At 45.9% G+C, this 11,874-nt stretch overlaps 1 protein-coding gene across 2 annotated transcripts; it reads left to right on the top strand.

The window, feature by feature from the left end:
- Window positions 1-127: 127 nt before the first annotated feature.
- On the top strand, window positions 128-7,318 carry TBL2 (transducin beta like 2). Of its 2 annotated transcripts, XM_072943117.1 has the most exons (8): window positions 129-332; window positions 1,795-1,922; window positions 2,184-2,368; window positions 2,856-3,007; window positions 3,347-3,473; window positions 3,810-3,962; window positions 4,183-4,385; window positions 7,231-7,318. In XM_072943117.1, the coding sequence occupies exons 1-8, from the start codon at window positions 203-205 to the stop codon at window positions 7,236-7,238; spliced, it is 1,086 nt and encodes a 361-aa protein (XP_072799218.1). In that variant the 5' UTR covers window positions 129-202; the 3' UTR covers window positions 7,239-7,318. The 2 variants fall into 2 exon arrangements, with proteins under 2 accessions (XP_006201439.2, XP_072799218.1); XM_006201377.4 differs by lacking the exon at window positions 7,231-7,318 and having other exon boundaries at window positions 128-332; window positions 4,183-4,805.
- The last annotated feature ends 4,556 nt before the right edge of the window (window positions 7,319-11,874 follow it).

Here is an 11,874-nt window from a genome sequence, read left to right on the forward strand (position 1 = left end):
TCTCAAGACGCACCAACGGCCAGGCTCCGCCCCTCGAGGCGCACCAACGGCCAGGCTCCGCCCCTCGAGACGCGCCAACGGCCAGGCTCCGCCCCTCGAGGCGCACCAACGGCCAGGTTCCGCCTTGCGTGCGTGCGCGACCCCGTGGAGACGTGCAGGCGCCCGCGTAGTTAGACGCTGAGGTGGCGGCGGTATTGCCAACATGGAGCTGCCGCAGATTCCGGAGCTGATGGGGCTGTCGCTGCTGCTTGGGCTGCTGGCCCTGATGGCGACGGCGGCGGTAGCGCGGGGGTGGTTGCGCGCGAAAGAGGAGACATGTGGCGGGCCCGTCGGTTAGTGGGGCGGGGGCGGGTAGGGGCGACCTACGGGGACCTCGCTCCCGGCCTCTCCGGGGTCCGACCTGCCGTTTGGGCCTGCAGGGGTGCCAGAGACCACCCCTCCGCCTCAGTTTCTCCTCTTGTGAAATAAGTATGGCTTCCCGAGACGAGGTGCCTCCTCGTCGGGGTGGTCGCACCCCTTCCAGACAGCCCGTTAGAACTTGGGTCCCTCGCTGCCACCGACAGCGCGGCAGCGGAGGCCAAGCCGTCGTCTTCCCTCGGAGCCTCAGCTTCTCCGCGCGACCGCTGCGAGAGCGCTTGTAAACTGGCAAGCTTGCTCCTTGTTATTTTATGAAAATGGGGAGGGGGGAGCGGACATTCATTTGTGAAGGCCCTGGTTCCCCGACATGCAATACCTACTACGTCTGTAGGCTTTGGGGTCTTTTTCTTTAGGGAGTCAACTGTTGGGTAAGGAAGTATATCTGAAAATGTAAGTGAAAAATGCAGTATAGTAGGTTTCATAAAAAGGTAAGTATGTAGAAACAGGAAACCCAAGGGTGGGAGTGGTCAGCCCTGCTTTATTCGATTGGGGGTCCAGTAGGGAACACATGAGGTAGAGTCTTCAAGGATTGACGTCTAAGAGTTTGCCAGGAGACCAAGAGAGGAAGAATGAAGCGGAGCACTTCTGAAACAGATTTTGGTTTGACTGTAGTGTGAGGGGAGAAGAGAGGGCTTGTAAGGGCTGAAATGGCAAGCAGAGGGCAGATTTGTCTTTGTGGCCTCAGGAGTTTTCTTCCTGTAGGAATTAAGGAGCATCTGTAGCCATCTAACACCTGCCAACTTTGCTTCTGGCCTGATTCTCAATTAAATTAGTTATTATATACAAAAGTGACTGGCACCATTTCCGGCACAGAGTAGGTGCCCACCTCATGTTCACGACCTCTCCTGCCTCTCACTACCTCTGAGCCTTTTAATGCTTGTGTTGGGTACTCTGCTTATCATTTTGTATATATTATCTCACCCAATTCTTGAGTTCTCGTTAAAGAAACAAAAGCTCAGAGCAATTAAGTAACTTACCCAAGACCAGGGCCACCAGATTCCATTGTGCACTTTATTCCCTACTTAAATATGTGTACCCAAGAATCTGCACTCTGCTGGCCGTACTGTGTACCCACTGAGCTGTGTCAGACCAGAGAGGGTGCCTTTTCTAATGTGCATTGAGTTTATGGTTATATGGTTATAGTTAACGTTACATACAGCAGCAGCAGGCGGCCTCCTCAAGCTCACTCAGGAGTAGAGACACAGGTCCAAACCCAGGTCTGATTCCAAAGCCTCTATTTTTTCCCATATCACTCTCCTTGAGGACAAGGGTCATATCTGGTCATCTCTTATGCCTCCATTCAATGCCTGGCCAATCATAGGTGGTCAGTAAGTGCTTAGTGAGTGAATGAATGGATGACATGGCCCTTCCTTATAGGCCAGAAAGCAAATGGATTTCCACCTGACAAGTCCTTGAAATCCAAGAAGCAAAAACATCAGCGGATTCGCAAGGAGAAGCCTCAACAACACAACTTCACCCACCGCCTTCTGGCTGCAGCATTGAAGGTACACGGGTACCCATGCACAGAACATGTATACGAAGACCCACACCCCCGCAGACTTTTCCTTTGTAGTGTTCTGTGCGTATTACAGACCCCACTGCCTCTGACCACAATCAGGGATGCCCTATCCTATCCCTTCTCATCGCATCCCATCAGCAGCTTGCTGTTAATCTAGGCAGTAGGGCCCTGGAATCACGGCTGTGAGTTGGGTTTCTCCATCTGCCCAAGGGGCTCCTGTTCATACTTCCTGCAACCCTTCCCCTAGAGCCACAGTGGGAACATATCTTGCATGGACTTTAGCAGCAATGGCAAGTACCTGGCCACCTGTGCAGATGATCGTACCATCCGCATCTGGAGCACCAAGGACTTCCTGCAGAGGGAACACCGTAGCATGAGAGCAAATGTGGAGCTGGACCATGCCATCCTGGTGCGCTTCAGCCCTGACTGCAGGTGGGACAGGATGGAGCCTCAGGTTTGCCTGCAGAAGCCCTGACCCAGGCTTATGTCCTTCCCATACCTCCTTTGGGATAGTGAGGGGGGACCCAGGGTCTCCCTTGTGGTGGCAGAAAGGGAACATCCAGACAGCTTGAATGTTGCCTGGAGCTCCCTGGAGGGCTATGTAGCTACATAGGAAGGAAGCAGAGAGAGGGAGATCTATTCCTACTTGGGAAGTACCAAAGCCTGGCTTCTAGATTAATTTTGGAAGCTGTGATGGTTTTCTAAACCCTAGAGAGAAGCTAAAGGAGCCAGAGCTATGAGAGTCGTACCTTCTAAGGAATTTTAAGACATTTTGAACCAAGGGGTTACGTTGTGAGGCTAGACTATAGGTCCTGAAGGGAGGTCTTGATCTTCCTCAAAGCCTGCCTAGCACAGAATCTGGAACACACAGGTCTCCATGTTCAAAGGAGTGAGAGACTTGTCTGCTTCTTGTCTCTAGAGCCTTCATCGTCTGGCTGGCCAGTGGAGACACCCTCCGTGTCTTCAAGATGACCAAGCGAGAGGATGGGGGCTATACATTCACAGCCACCCCAGAGGACTTTCCTAAAAGGCACAAGGCACCCATCGTCAACATTGGCATTGCTGACACAGGTAAGAGGCAGTCAGAGGGTAGAGCTTGCCCAACACAAGAGAATGGACCCAGTTATATTTACTGAATGATTGAGCAGCCTGAAAGTTGTGCTCAGCCCCAGCATGACGAAAGGGGCTCTGGCTCTGGACTCTCCTGGGGTCCTGGGAGCCATAGCAGGTCCCCAGGGAAGGCAGGTAATAGCCACAGTCTTCAGCCAAATCCTTCCTTATCTGTGGCAACCTTTGGCTCAGGAGGGGAACATGAATCCTTGAGACAGAGGCCTTCATAAGTGTCTCCTTGGCAAGTGACAGTCAGTCAGGTCATTGACCTCAGCTCATGTCACTCCCCTCACCCCTCAGGGAAGTTCATCATGACTGCTTCTAGTGACACAACTATCCTCATCTGGAATCTGAAAGGTCAGGTGCTGTCTACCATCAACACCAACCAGATGAACAATACATATGCTGCTATATCCCCCTGTAGCAGGTGAGGACGGAGGGACTTTGGCATCTGGATGGGCAGATGAGGCTGCCTGGGGCAGAGGCTGGGGCTGAAGGCTAGGGACAGAGCAGAGAGCCAGCTGCAAATAGCAGAAAGCTCATACAGTATGGAATCAGGACACCTAGATTCAAGTCCTCAGTCTCTGTTTCTTCATCTATAGTTTTTAAAAGGTTGAAGTGGGGGTACTATGTATATTTTAGCACAGCTATGAGGTCTTATGTTATTTAGATACACGATTAACTTTCTCAGGAAAAAAGTTTACTGGGTTTGCAGAAAAAGATGCTTAAAATTAATTTTTAAGAAACCTGATTTGTATGGCAGGTTTGTGGCCTCGTGTGGCTTTACCCCAGATGTAAAAGTTTGGGAAGTCTGCTTTGGGAAAAAAGGGGAATTCCAGGAGGTTGTGCGAGCTTTTGAACTGAAGGGCCACTCTGCAGCCGTCCACTTCTTTGCTTTCTCCAATGACTCCCGGAGGTGAGTGAATCCTGATTTCTTACCAATGACCCTCAGCCTCTCTCTGGGCAGCCAGGATCCTTCTGCCATTCTTTGCAGCAGCTCTGAAGTGGGTGGGGTACCTGGCCCTCAGCAGGCCCATAGCAATGGAACTGGCTTCCTAGCTGGAGTCCCTAAAGCTACCCCAGTGCCCTCCGCTCCAGGGTGTGTTGGGCTAGAGCCATGATTTTCCATGCTGCAGGATGGCCTCTGTCTCCAAGGATGGTACGTGGAAATTGTGGGACACAGATGTGGAATACAAGAAGCAGCAGGACCCCTACTTGCTGAGGACAGGCCGCTTTGAAGAAGCGAGCACCACGTCATGTCGCCTGGCTCTCTCCCCTGACGCCCAGGTCTTGGCTTTGGCCAGTGGCAGCAGTATTCATCTCTATAATACCCGGCGGGGTGAGAAGGAGGAGTGCTTTGAGCAGGTCCATGGGGAGTGTATCACTGACTTGTCCTTTGACATCACTGGCCGGCTTCTGGCCTCCTGTGGGGACCGGGCGGTGCGGCTCCTCCACAACACCCCTGGCTACCGGGCAGTAGTGGAAGAAATGCAGGGCCTCCTGAAGCGGGCCTCCAATGAGAGCACCCGCCAGAGGCTGCAGCAGCAGCTGACTCAGGCCCAGGAGGCCCTGAAGAGCCTGGGTGCCTTGAAGAAATGACTCTGAGAGGGACAGCAGAAAGGAGCTGGCCTTCTGCTGCCACGACTGCTGCCACTTTTCCCGGGTACTCCCCAGCTGGAACCCTTGAAAGGAGTGTTCTGATTTTCTTAATGGTGACTCCTCTTTCCTTTTTCCCATTGAAACTATTCTTGCCTACTTAGATCTCTCTCTTTCCTTGCTGGTTGTGACTCCTGGCCTTACTTGACCTCCCACGCTAATAACCAAGGTGCTTCTCTTTTTCCTGGGACCAAGGAGTAGAATCTAACTTCACCAGACACTGAGGAGAGTGGTAATTAGAAGAGAGAGAGAACATGGTTTTTGACCTTGTAGCAACACACCCTGGTATCCAAAGAAGTTTGTAATTGTGGAAGCAAAGCCTAGGGGACACCTGACTACTAACCAGCAGTTTTGAGGGGTGGGAGATTGGGATATCTTCCAATTCCAGAACTGTGGTATGGCTTCAGGGAAAAGATTACCTTAATCCAGGCAAAGCATCTAACTCCATCAAAAAGTAATTAAGGGATTTCATTCTGTGCCTCAGTTTTCTCATTTGTAAAACGGAGAATATTTGGCTCTGCTTTAAGTTGTGCAGAGGAATCATAATCAGAAGGTGACTCTCTGTCTCTCATGAGGTTATATCCTGTTTGAGGAGAACCCCTGATCAGTTCATCAGACATTGGAGTGCCTACTCTGTGCCCAGCACAGCACTGGGCACTGGAGATAAATGTGAATTAGGACATGATCTCTGCCATCAGAGATGGCTGGTGGGAGAAAGGTACACATGTCTAGGAAGTGCTTCTTGTTAGTTTATTCATAGCTGAAGGAGGCTGTTGTAAAAGTCAAGGCAAGAGGACTGAGTCAGGACAGAGGCAATGGGTATGAAGTTAAGGGGTTGATTTGATAGGAGATTCAGTGTTTAGAAGTTCAAATTTTTGGACTTTGAGGACTGCGTGGATGTGAGAGGTAAGGGAAATGAGGAATCTAGGAAGACTTAAGCCTAGGCAAAATTTATTCATCCAAAATAAATTCTTACTCCCTCTCTCTAAAACTGGGACCTCCCCTAGTGACCCCTAACTCATATAAATGTCTGAACAAGTCACAACCTTGGAGTTATCCTTAATTACTCTCTTTTCACTACTTCCACCGCCTTACTACACTACTAGTACCCACTCCATCAGAAAATTCTTTTGGTTACATTCCAGGTATTTTCTGAATCTGCTACCTCTTTCCATCTTTTCTGTTAACCATCCTGGTTCTAGCCACTGTCTCCTACTGGTCTACTAGAATATAGCGTCCTCATTGGCTTCCCTGCTTCCTCTCTTGCCTTGTTAAGTAATTTTTCTATGTACTAGAGTGACCTTTTGAAAATGTAAAGGTCACATTGTTCCCAAGTTAAAATCCTCCAAAGACTTCCCATCACACTTGGAATAAAATCCAAAATTCTTACCATGACCTACCTGGTCCTATATAATCTGGCTTCTTCCTTCCTCTGTGGTCTTGTTACCACTCTCCCAGCCACCCCACTCTTGCTCTGAGGGGACCTGTGCCAAGGTTTTTCTCTGCTTAGATGCATTTTTCTCTTCTGTTGGCAGACTTGTCATGTTTGTCGTAATTCCGTTCTCAGTTTCAGTTACGCTTCAGAGAGACCCTCCCTGACCACCCATTCTGAAGTAGCCCTTTCCACCAATCATATCACATTAGCTTATTTTATTTTATTTTATATTACTTAATACTATCTGAAATTACCTTGTTTGGATATTTGTTGGCTTCAGGGGTTTCATCTTAAATGCTTATGGATGTCAAGTGGATAATATAAATGTGTGAATTGGGCCACAGTTGTCTGGGTGTAAGACAGTAGGAAATGGTGGGGACTGAAGTGATCTCTAAAGGGCCTAAGTCCTGGATAAGGGGCAGGGGTGGTTGCTACTTATTATTTAGGAATCCAGCAGAAGTTGTCTGTTTCAGAAAAGGTAGAAGTTGGTGATCTATTATAAAGAAAAAATTAAGCACTGTATGGAGCAAACAAAACACTAATGTGGGCAGGATGTGGTCCAACAATCTCTTTTGGCAGCTTTTGGATTGTTCATTAACCCACTAGAATGTGAGCTCCACAAGAATCCTTGTCTGTTTGATTTGCTTTGTATCCCAGACTACCTGGGATACAGCAAGCACTCAGTAAATGTAGAATTCAAACCAGGGCAGTTGACAGAAATTTCAGTTCCCTCTGTGTACTGTGGTTTTATGTTCCCAATTTCCACTGTGATTTTCTGTTCCTAATAACAGACTTATGATTGATAATGCTATGCACATGGGTCCTGTTGAATATTTGCTTTCTGATTGTCAGAAGGAGACTAAAACACTTCTTTGCATATCTGCTTGGCTCTGGCTCTGGCTTTACTTTCAGTGTATATCCAGGAGAGGAAGTAACTTCCGAATGTTGAGCTACTGAAGTCAGAAGTCTTCAGTTCCAGTTTCAGCTGGGCACTTACTGACTTACGACTTTGAGCAGACAAAGCACTTGACCCCTCTGAGTCTGTTTCCTCATCTGTAAAATGGGACTAAATCTTGTCCTGCGTGTCTTTCAGGGCTGTGAATTTCTAACAAGATGAGTGAAAGCACTACAAAAAATTAGAGACTTCCTGAGGACAGAAAGCGTCTCTCACTAAAGCTCCTCTCACTTCTCTTGTAAGCATGGAGAAGTTACCTGGATATTAATGTAGACCAGAGGCCAACGTGTTTTTTTGATAAAAAATCCTTGTGTGTGAAAGCAGCATTAATCCTTAAACATTACTATTTCAACTTATGTGGGTTTGAAATTTTTCAAAATAAAAATTTGGAGAAATACTAAAAATGGTGGTATATAGATTATTTTTATCAGTCATCAAAAATAGATAAAGATATTTAATCCACAAAAGTGTGCATTTAAAGGCCTGTTGATAATGCTGGCTCAATTTCAATTAAGGTAATAAATATTTAAAAGATGTTCTGTAATTGGAGATTATAGGAGGTAACTAGGAAGCACATACTATAGTGATGAGTTATCAGTGATGGTAGGTTATATCTTAGACCCAAAACTGCCCCAAATTGGCCACGTATTCTAGAAGCTTAATAATTTGGGATTCATGTACTCCTCTACAAAATTCCAGAAATATGAGTCTTCCGGGTGAGCATGGCTTGGTTTCAGCACACAGCTCTTGAGGCTGAGGCCCACTGCTTGCTGGGCATAGGTCAGCAGTGCAGAATCAGCCACAGCAACTGAAAGTTTGATGCATATACACAAACCTGTGAATGTCTTCTGAGATTGTGATGGTAGGTCCAGGTCTTCATTTGTTCAGGCTTCCAGCTCCGATCCCAGAGTTCAGGGCACTTGGAAAATGAGTCTGGTTTCCACTTGCTTTCTGTTCAGGATAAATACCCAGTTTGAGTCCATTTTCATTTTCTTAGTCACATTACTGGTGGCTAACACAGTGCTAAGCATTGTCCCTACCAGCTCACTGTTGTTTTTGCCTCAGCCATTCTCCCAGTAATGAACCACATCTTCATTTTTATTTGGTGAACTACCACTTCCCCAACCCTTAATCCGTGTGATTTAACAGGGGATAGACCCACACCCTCCAGGTGGGCATACAACCAATCAGCAGATCCCTGAACTCTGCCAGAACTTTATAAAGTGAAAATATCTTTAATTTTCTATGGGGATTGCTAAGTAGAATGTAAGGTTGTTACTATGTGTATTCTCACCTGAGAATGAAGACAACACGGGAGAGCAGCCAAAGATGTAGAGAGACTGCGTGCTAAGGATGCTGCTTGTTTAGACTGCTGGATCCAGACATGCCTGAAGTTGCCACACTGGACTTGTCAGTTACAAGAGCCAGTAAACTACTGTTTATGATTGTCAGTCTGAGTTGGGATACTCTTAATTGCAACTGAAAGAGCCTTGACATTGGTATTAGAGAGCTCAAGCAAACTGTTGAAGGCACATAAACCAATAAATAGCTTGCCCAGATCTTTAAATTTTGGCCTATCTGATACTGAAGTACATGCCTTTAACCACTGGGCCCAACATCCGTTAAAACCAGAGGCAAGAATATAAATGGAGGCCCATGTACCGTGCCATGTCTTAATATTTCTTATAAATTAAGCTGAGCTGAAATATGTTCTATACTCCTAATTCGATATAACATCCTGGAAGGCCAAGTTCAAATTTAGAATTCTCAGGCTTAGGTCTGTGCCACGATGTGTTGTCAAAGCCAACTGTCCCAAGGTCAAGGCTGCTCCCTTTTTCTCAACTTGCAAGGGACACCTCCCCCTTGGCCACCAACCACCGGGGCCTTAGGGAGTGCAGCATGGTAGCACCACCTTTGTGAGAATGGACCCAGGGAGTGGCTCTTAAAAACCTTGAAGCAGGTTTGGGTCTGTGTGAACAGGGAGTCCAGGGTCTGGTGGGTGAGATGGGGGCACAAGTGCTGGATGGTCACATCTCCCTGGTCCTACAAACTGTGCAGGACCAGGGGAGGGGAATGGCAGGAGGGGGGCCAGGACAGGTCCCTCAGGAGGAGTCCTCTTTTCCATGTCTGTTAACCACTATGCTTGCCACACTTCAGCCTTTCCCTGAAATTTCAATTCACTATCCTAAGCTCCCCTCAACACACCTGAAATTAGATATAGCGACCATTTTGTTGAGTTCCTAGGGGTTCAGCTACGTGTATCAGAGTTCTAAAAGTTCTGGATATGTGGAAGCATTTTCTTAACTGATATCTGTGGCCTGCTTGCTGGCTCTCCATTCTCACCTTTGAGTTCTTCCAGGCATCTCACAGACCAGATGCAACCAGGATGCCAACATGGAAACCATCCACACCTTGATCCTTCCTCCATCACATCCCAGGATCAGTCTGACAGGAAGGAAGCCAGGGGAGCTGAGAACACCAGCTTTCTCATAAACTCATGGAACTTTTCCTTCAACTGTCATCATAGATGCTCCCACTGCCACAGGTGAACTTGGCTTCATCAGGCTTCTTTATCCAGTCATCTGTCAATGGACATTTGGGTTGTTTCCATGTCTTGGCTATTGTAAATAGTGCTGGTGTGAACACTGGGGTGCATGTGTCTTTCTGAATTACATTTTTCTCTGGATATATGCCCAGGAGTGGGATTGCTGGATCATATGGTAAGTCTGTTTCTAGTTTTTTAAGGAACCTCCATGCTGTCCTCCATAGTGGCTGCACCAACTTACATTCCCACAAACAGTGTAGGAGGATTCCTTTTTCTCCACACCCTCTCCGGCATTTATCATTCGTAGACTTTAATGATGGCCATTCTGACTGGTGTGAAGTGATATCTCATTGTTTTGATTTGCATTCCTCTAACAATTAGTGATGTTGAGCATCTTTTCATGTGCTTGTTGGCCATTTGGATGTCTCTTCCCTGGAGAGATGTCTATTTAGGTCTTCTGCCCATTTTTTGTTTGGGTTGCTTATTTTTTTTGATATTAAGGTGTATGAGCTGTTTCTATATTTTGGAAATTAGTCCTTTGTCAGTTGCATCGTTTGCAAATATTTTCTCCCATTCTGTAGGTTGTCTTTTCGTTTTGTTGATGGTATCCTTAGCTGTGCAAAAGCTTTTAAGTTTAATTAGATCCCATTTGTTTATCTTTGCTTTTATTTCCATTACTCCAGGAGCTGGTTCAAAAATATGAACCATGTTTTCCTCTAGGAGTTGTATAGTATCTGGTCTTACATTTAAGTCTTTAATCCATTTTGAGTTTATTTTTGTACATAGTTTTAGAGAATATGCTAATTTCAGTCTTTCATAGGTAGTTGTCCAGTTTTCCCTATTGAAGAGACTGTCTTTTCTCCATTGTATATTCTTGCCTCCTTCGTTGTAGATTAATTGACCATAAGTGCGTGGTTTATTTCTGTACTTTCTATCCTGTTCCATTGATCTATGTTTCTGTTTTGGTGCCAGTATCATACTGTTTTGATTACTGTAGCTTTGTAGTAGAGTCTGAAGTCAGGGAGCATGGTTCCCCCGGCTCTGTTCTTTTTCAGGATTGTTTTGCTATTTGGGGTCTTTTGTATTTCCACACAATTTTATTCTATTTTTTTAAAAATTGATCTTGCTTGCATCTCTAATAGGACTTTATACAGTTCTTTTTATCTAAGAAGCATTTAATAAATATTGCTTTGACTTGATAAATTAATCAAATTTGATAAATTAATCAAAATCATATCCTTCAGTTTCAAGTATCAGAAACATGACTCATATTAAGCAAAAAAAAAAGAGTCTGTTGGTTCATGTAATGAAAACTTTAGGAGTTCAGGGATGGCTAGATCTAGGTGCTCAACAGAGGCCACTAGGAATCTATCTCCATCTCAGCTCTGTTTTTCTGTGTGCTGACTTCACTATCAGGAAGGCTCTCCTCAGGTGGTGATCAATATGGTTTCAGTAGCTCCAGTCTTAAAATCTTCCAGCTTAGCCACTGGTGAAAAGGAAATACCTCTTTCTGAAGACTTCCAGCAAAAGTGCTGAAGAGGACCCTCCTTAGTTCACATGACCATCCCTGAGCCAATGGCTGTGACTAATAATCTGCATTGCTCTAATTGGCCAGATCTGGGTCACATGCTTATCTTGATGACAAAGGGTGGAGTCAGATTCACCCAAAGCCCATGGACTGAGATAGGGAGGAGGTACTTTCCCAACAAAAAAGAGAGAAGCTTAGTTATAGAAGTAGGGATGCTGGGCAGTCAGAAGCATCAGTTAACCAAAACTCTTAGCTACCTACATCAAATGATGAATGGGAACTTTTGATAATCATTATCTAAACACTCAGTTTGTGGACTGTATGTAAGTAAGTGTACTCACCTAGTATATGGTTTATCACATCCTTTGATTCAAAAGCAAGCATGTTTTACATAGTTTCTGCACCTAATACTCAATACTTGTCATGGGGAAGCAACGATGGATGGATGGCATTCCTTCCATCCAGAAGGGGCTTGATCGAGCATCAAGAAATACATCAGTAATAGTAATAACAGTGAATACTGATTATGTGGTGGGCAAGGTTCTAAGGGCTTGACAACCATTAGGCTATTTAAACTTCTCAACACCCTCTTGGGTAGATATTGCTATTCCCATCTTACAGGTGGTAAAACTGAGAAACCAAGACGTTAAGGGATTCCCTAAGTGGCAGAGTTAGGATATGAACTTGGCCCCAGTGCTTGGCCCACTGT

Source organism: Vicugna pacos, chromosome 18 (genome assembly GCF_048564905.1).
Source record: "Vicugna pacos chromosome 18, VicPac4, whole genome shotgun sequence".
Taxonomy (NCBI): domain Eukaryota; kingdom Metazoa; phylum Chordata; class Mammalia; order Artiodactyla; family Camelidae; genus Vicugna; species Vicugna pacos.

Coding starts and splice junctions, on each gene's coding strand:
- TBL2 (XM_006201377.4), top strand. CDS start 203: ATGGAGCTGCCGCAGATTCCGGAGCTGATGGGGCTGTCGCTGCTGCTT. Junction 333..1,794: donor GACATGTGGCGGGCCCGTCG/GTTAGTGGGGCG, acceptor CCTTCCTTATAG/GCCAGAAAGCAAATGGATTT. Junction 1,923..2,183: donor TTCTGGCTGCAGCATTGAAG/GTACACGGGTAC, acceptor CCCTTCCCCTAG/AGCCACAGTGGGAACATATC.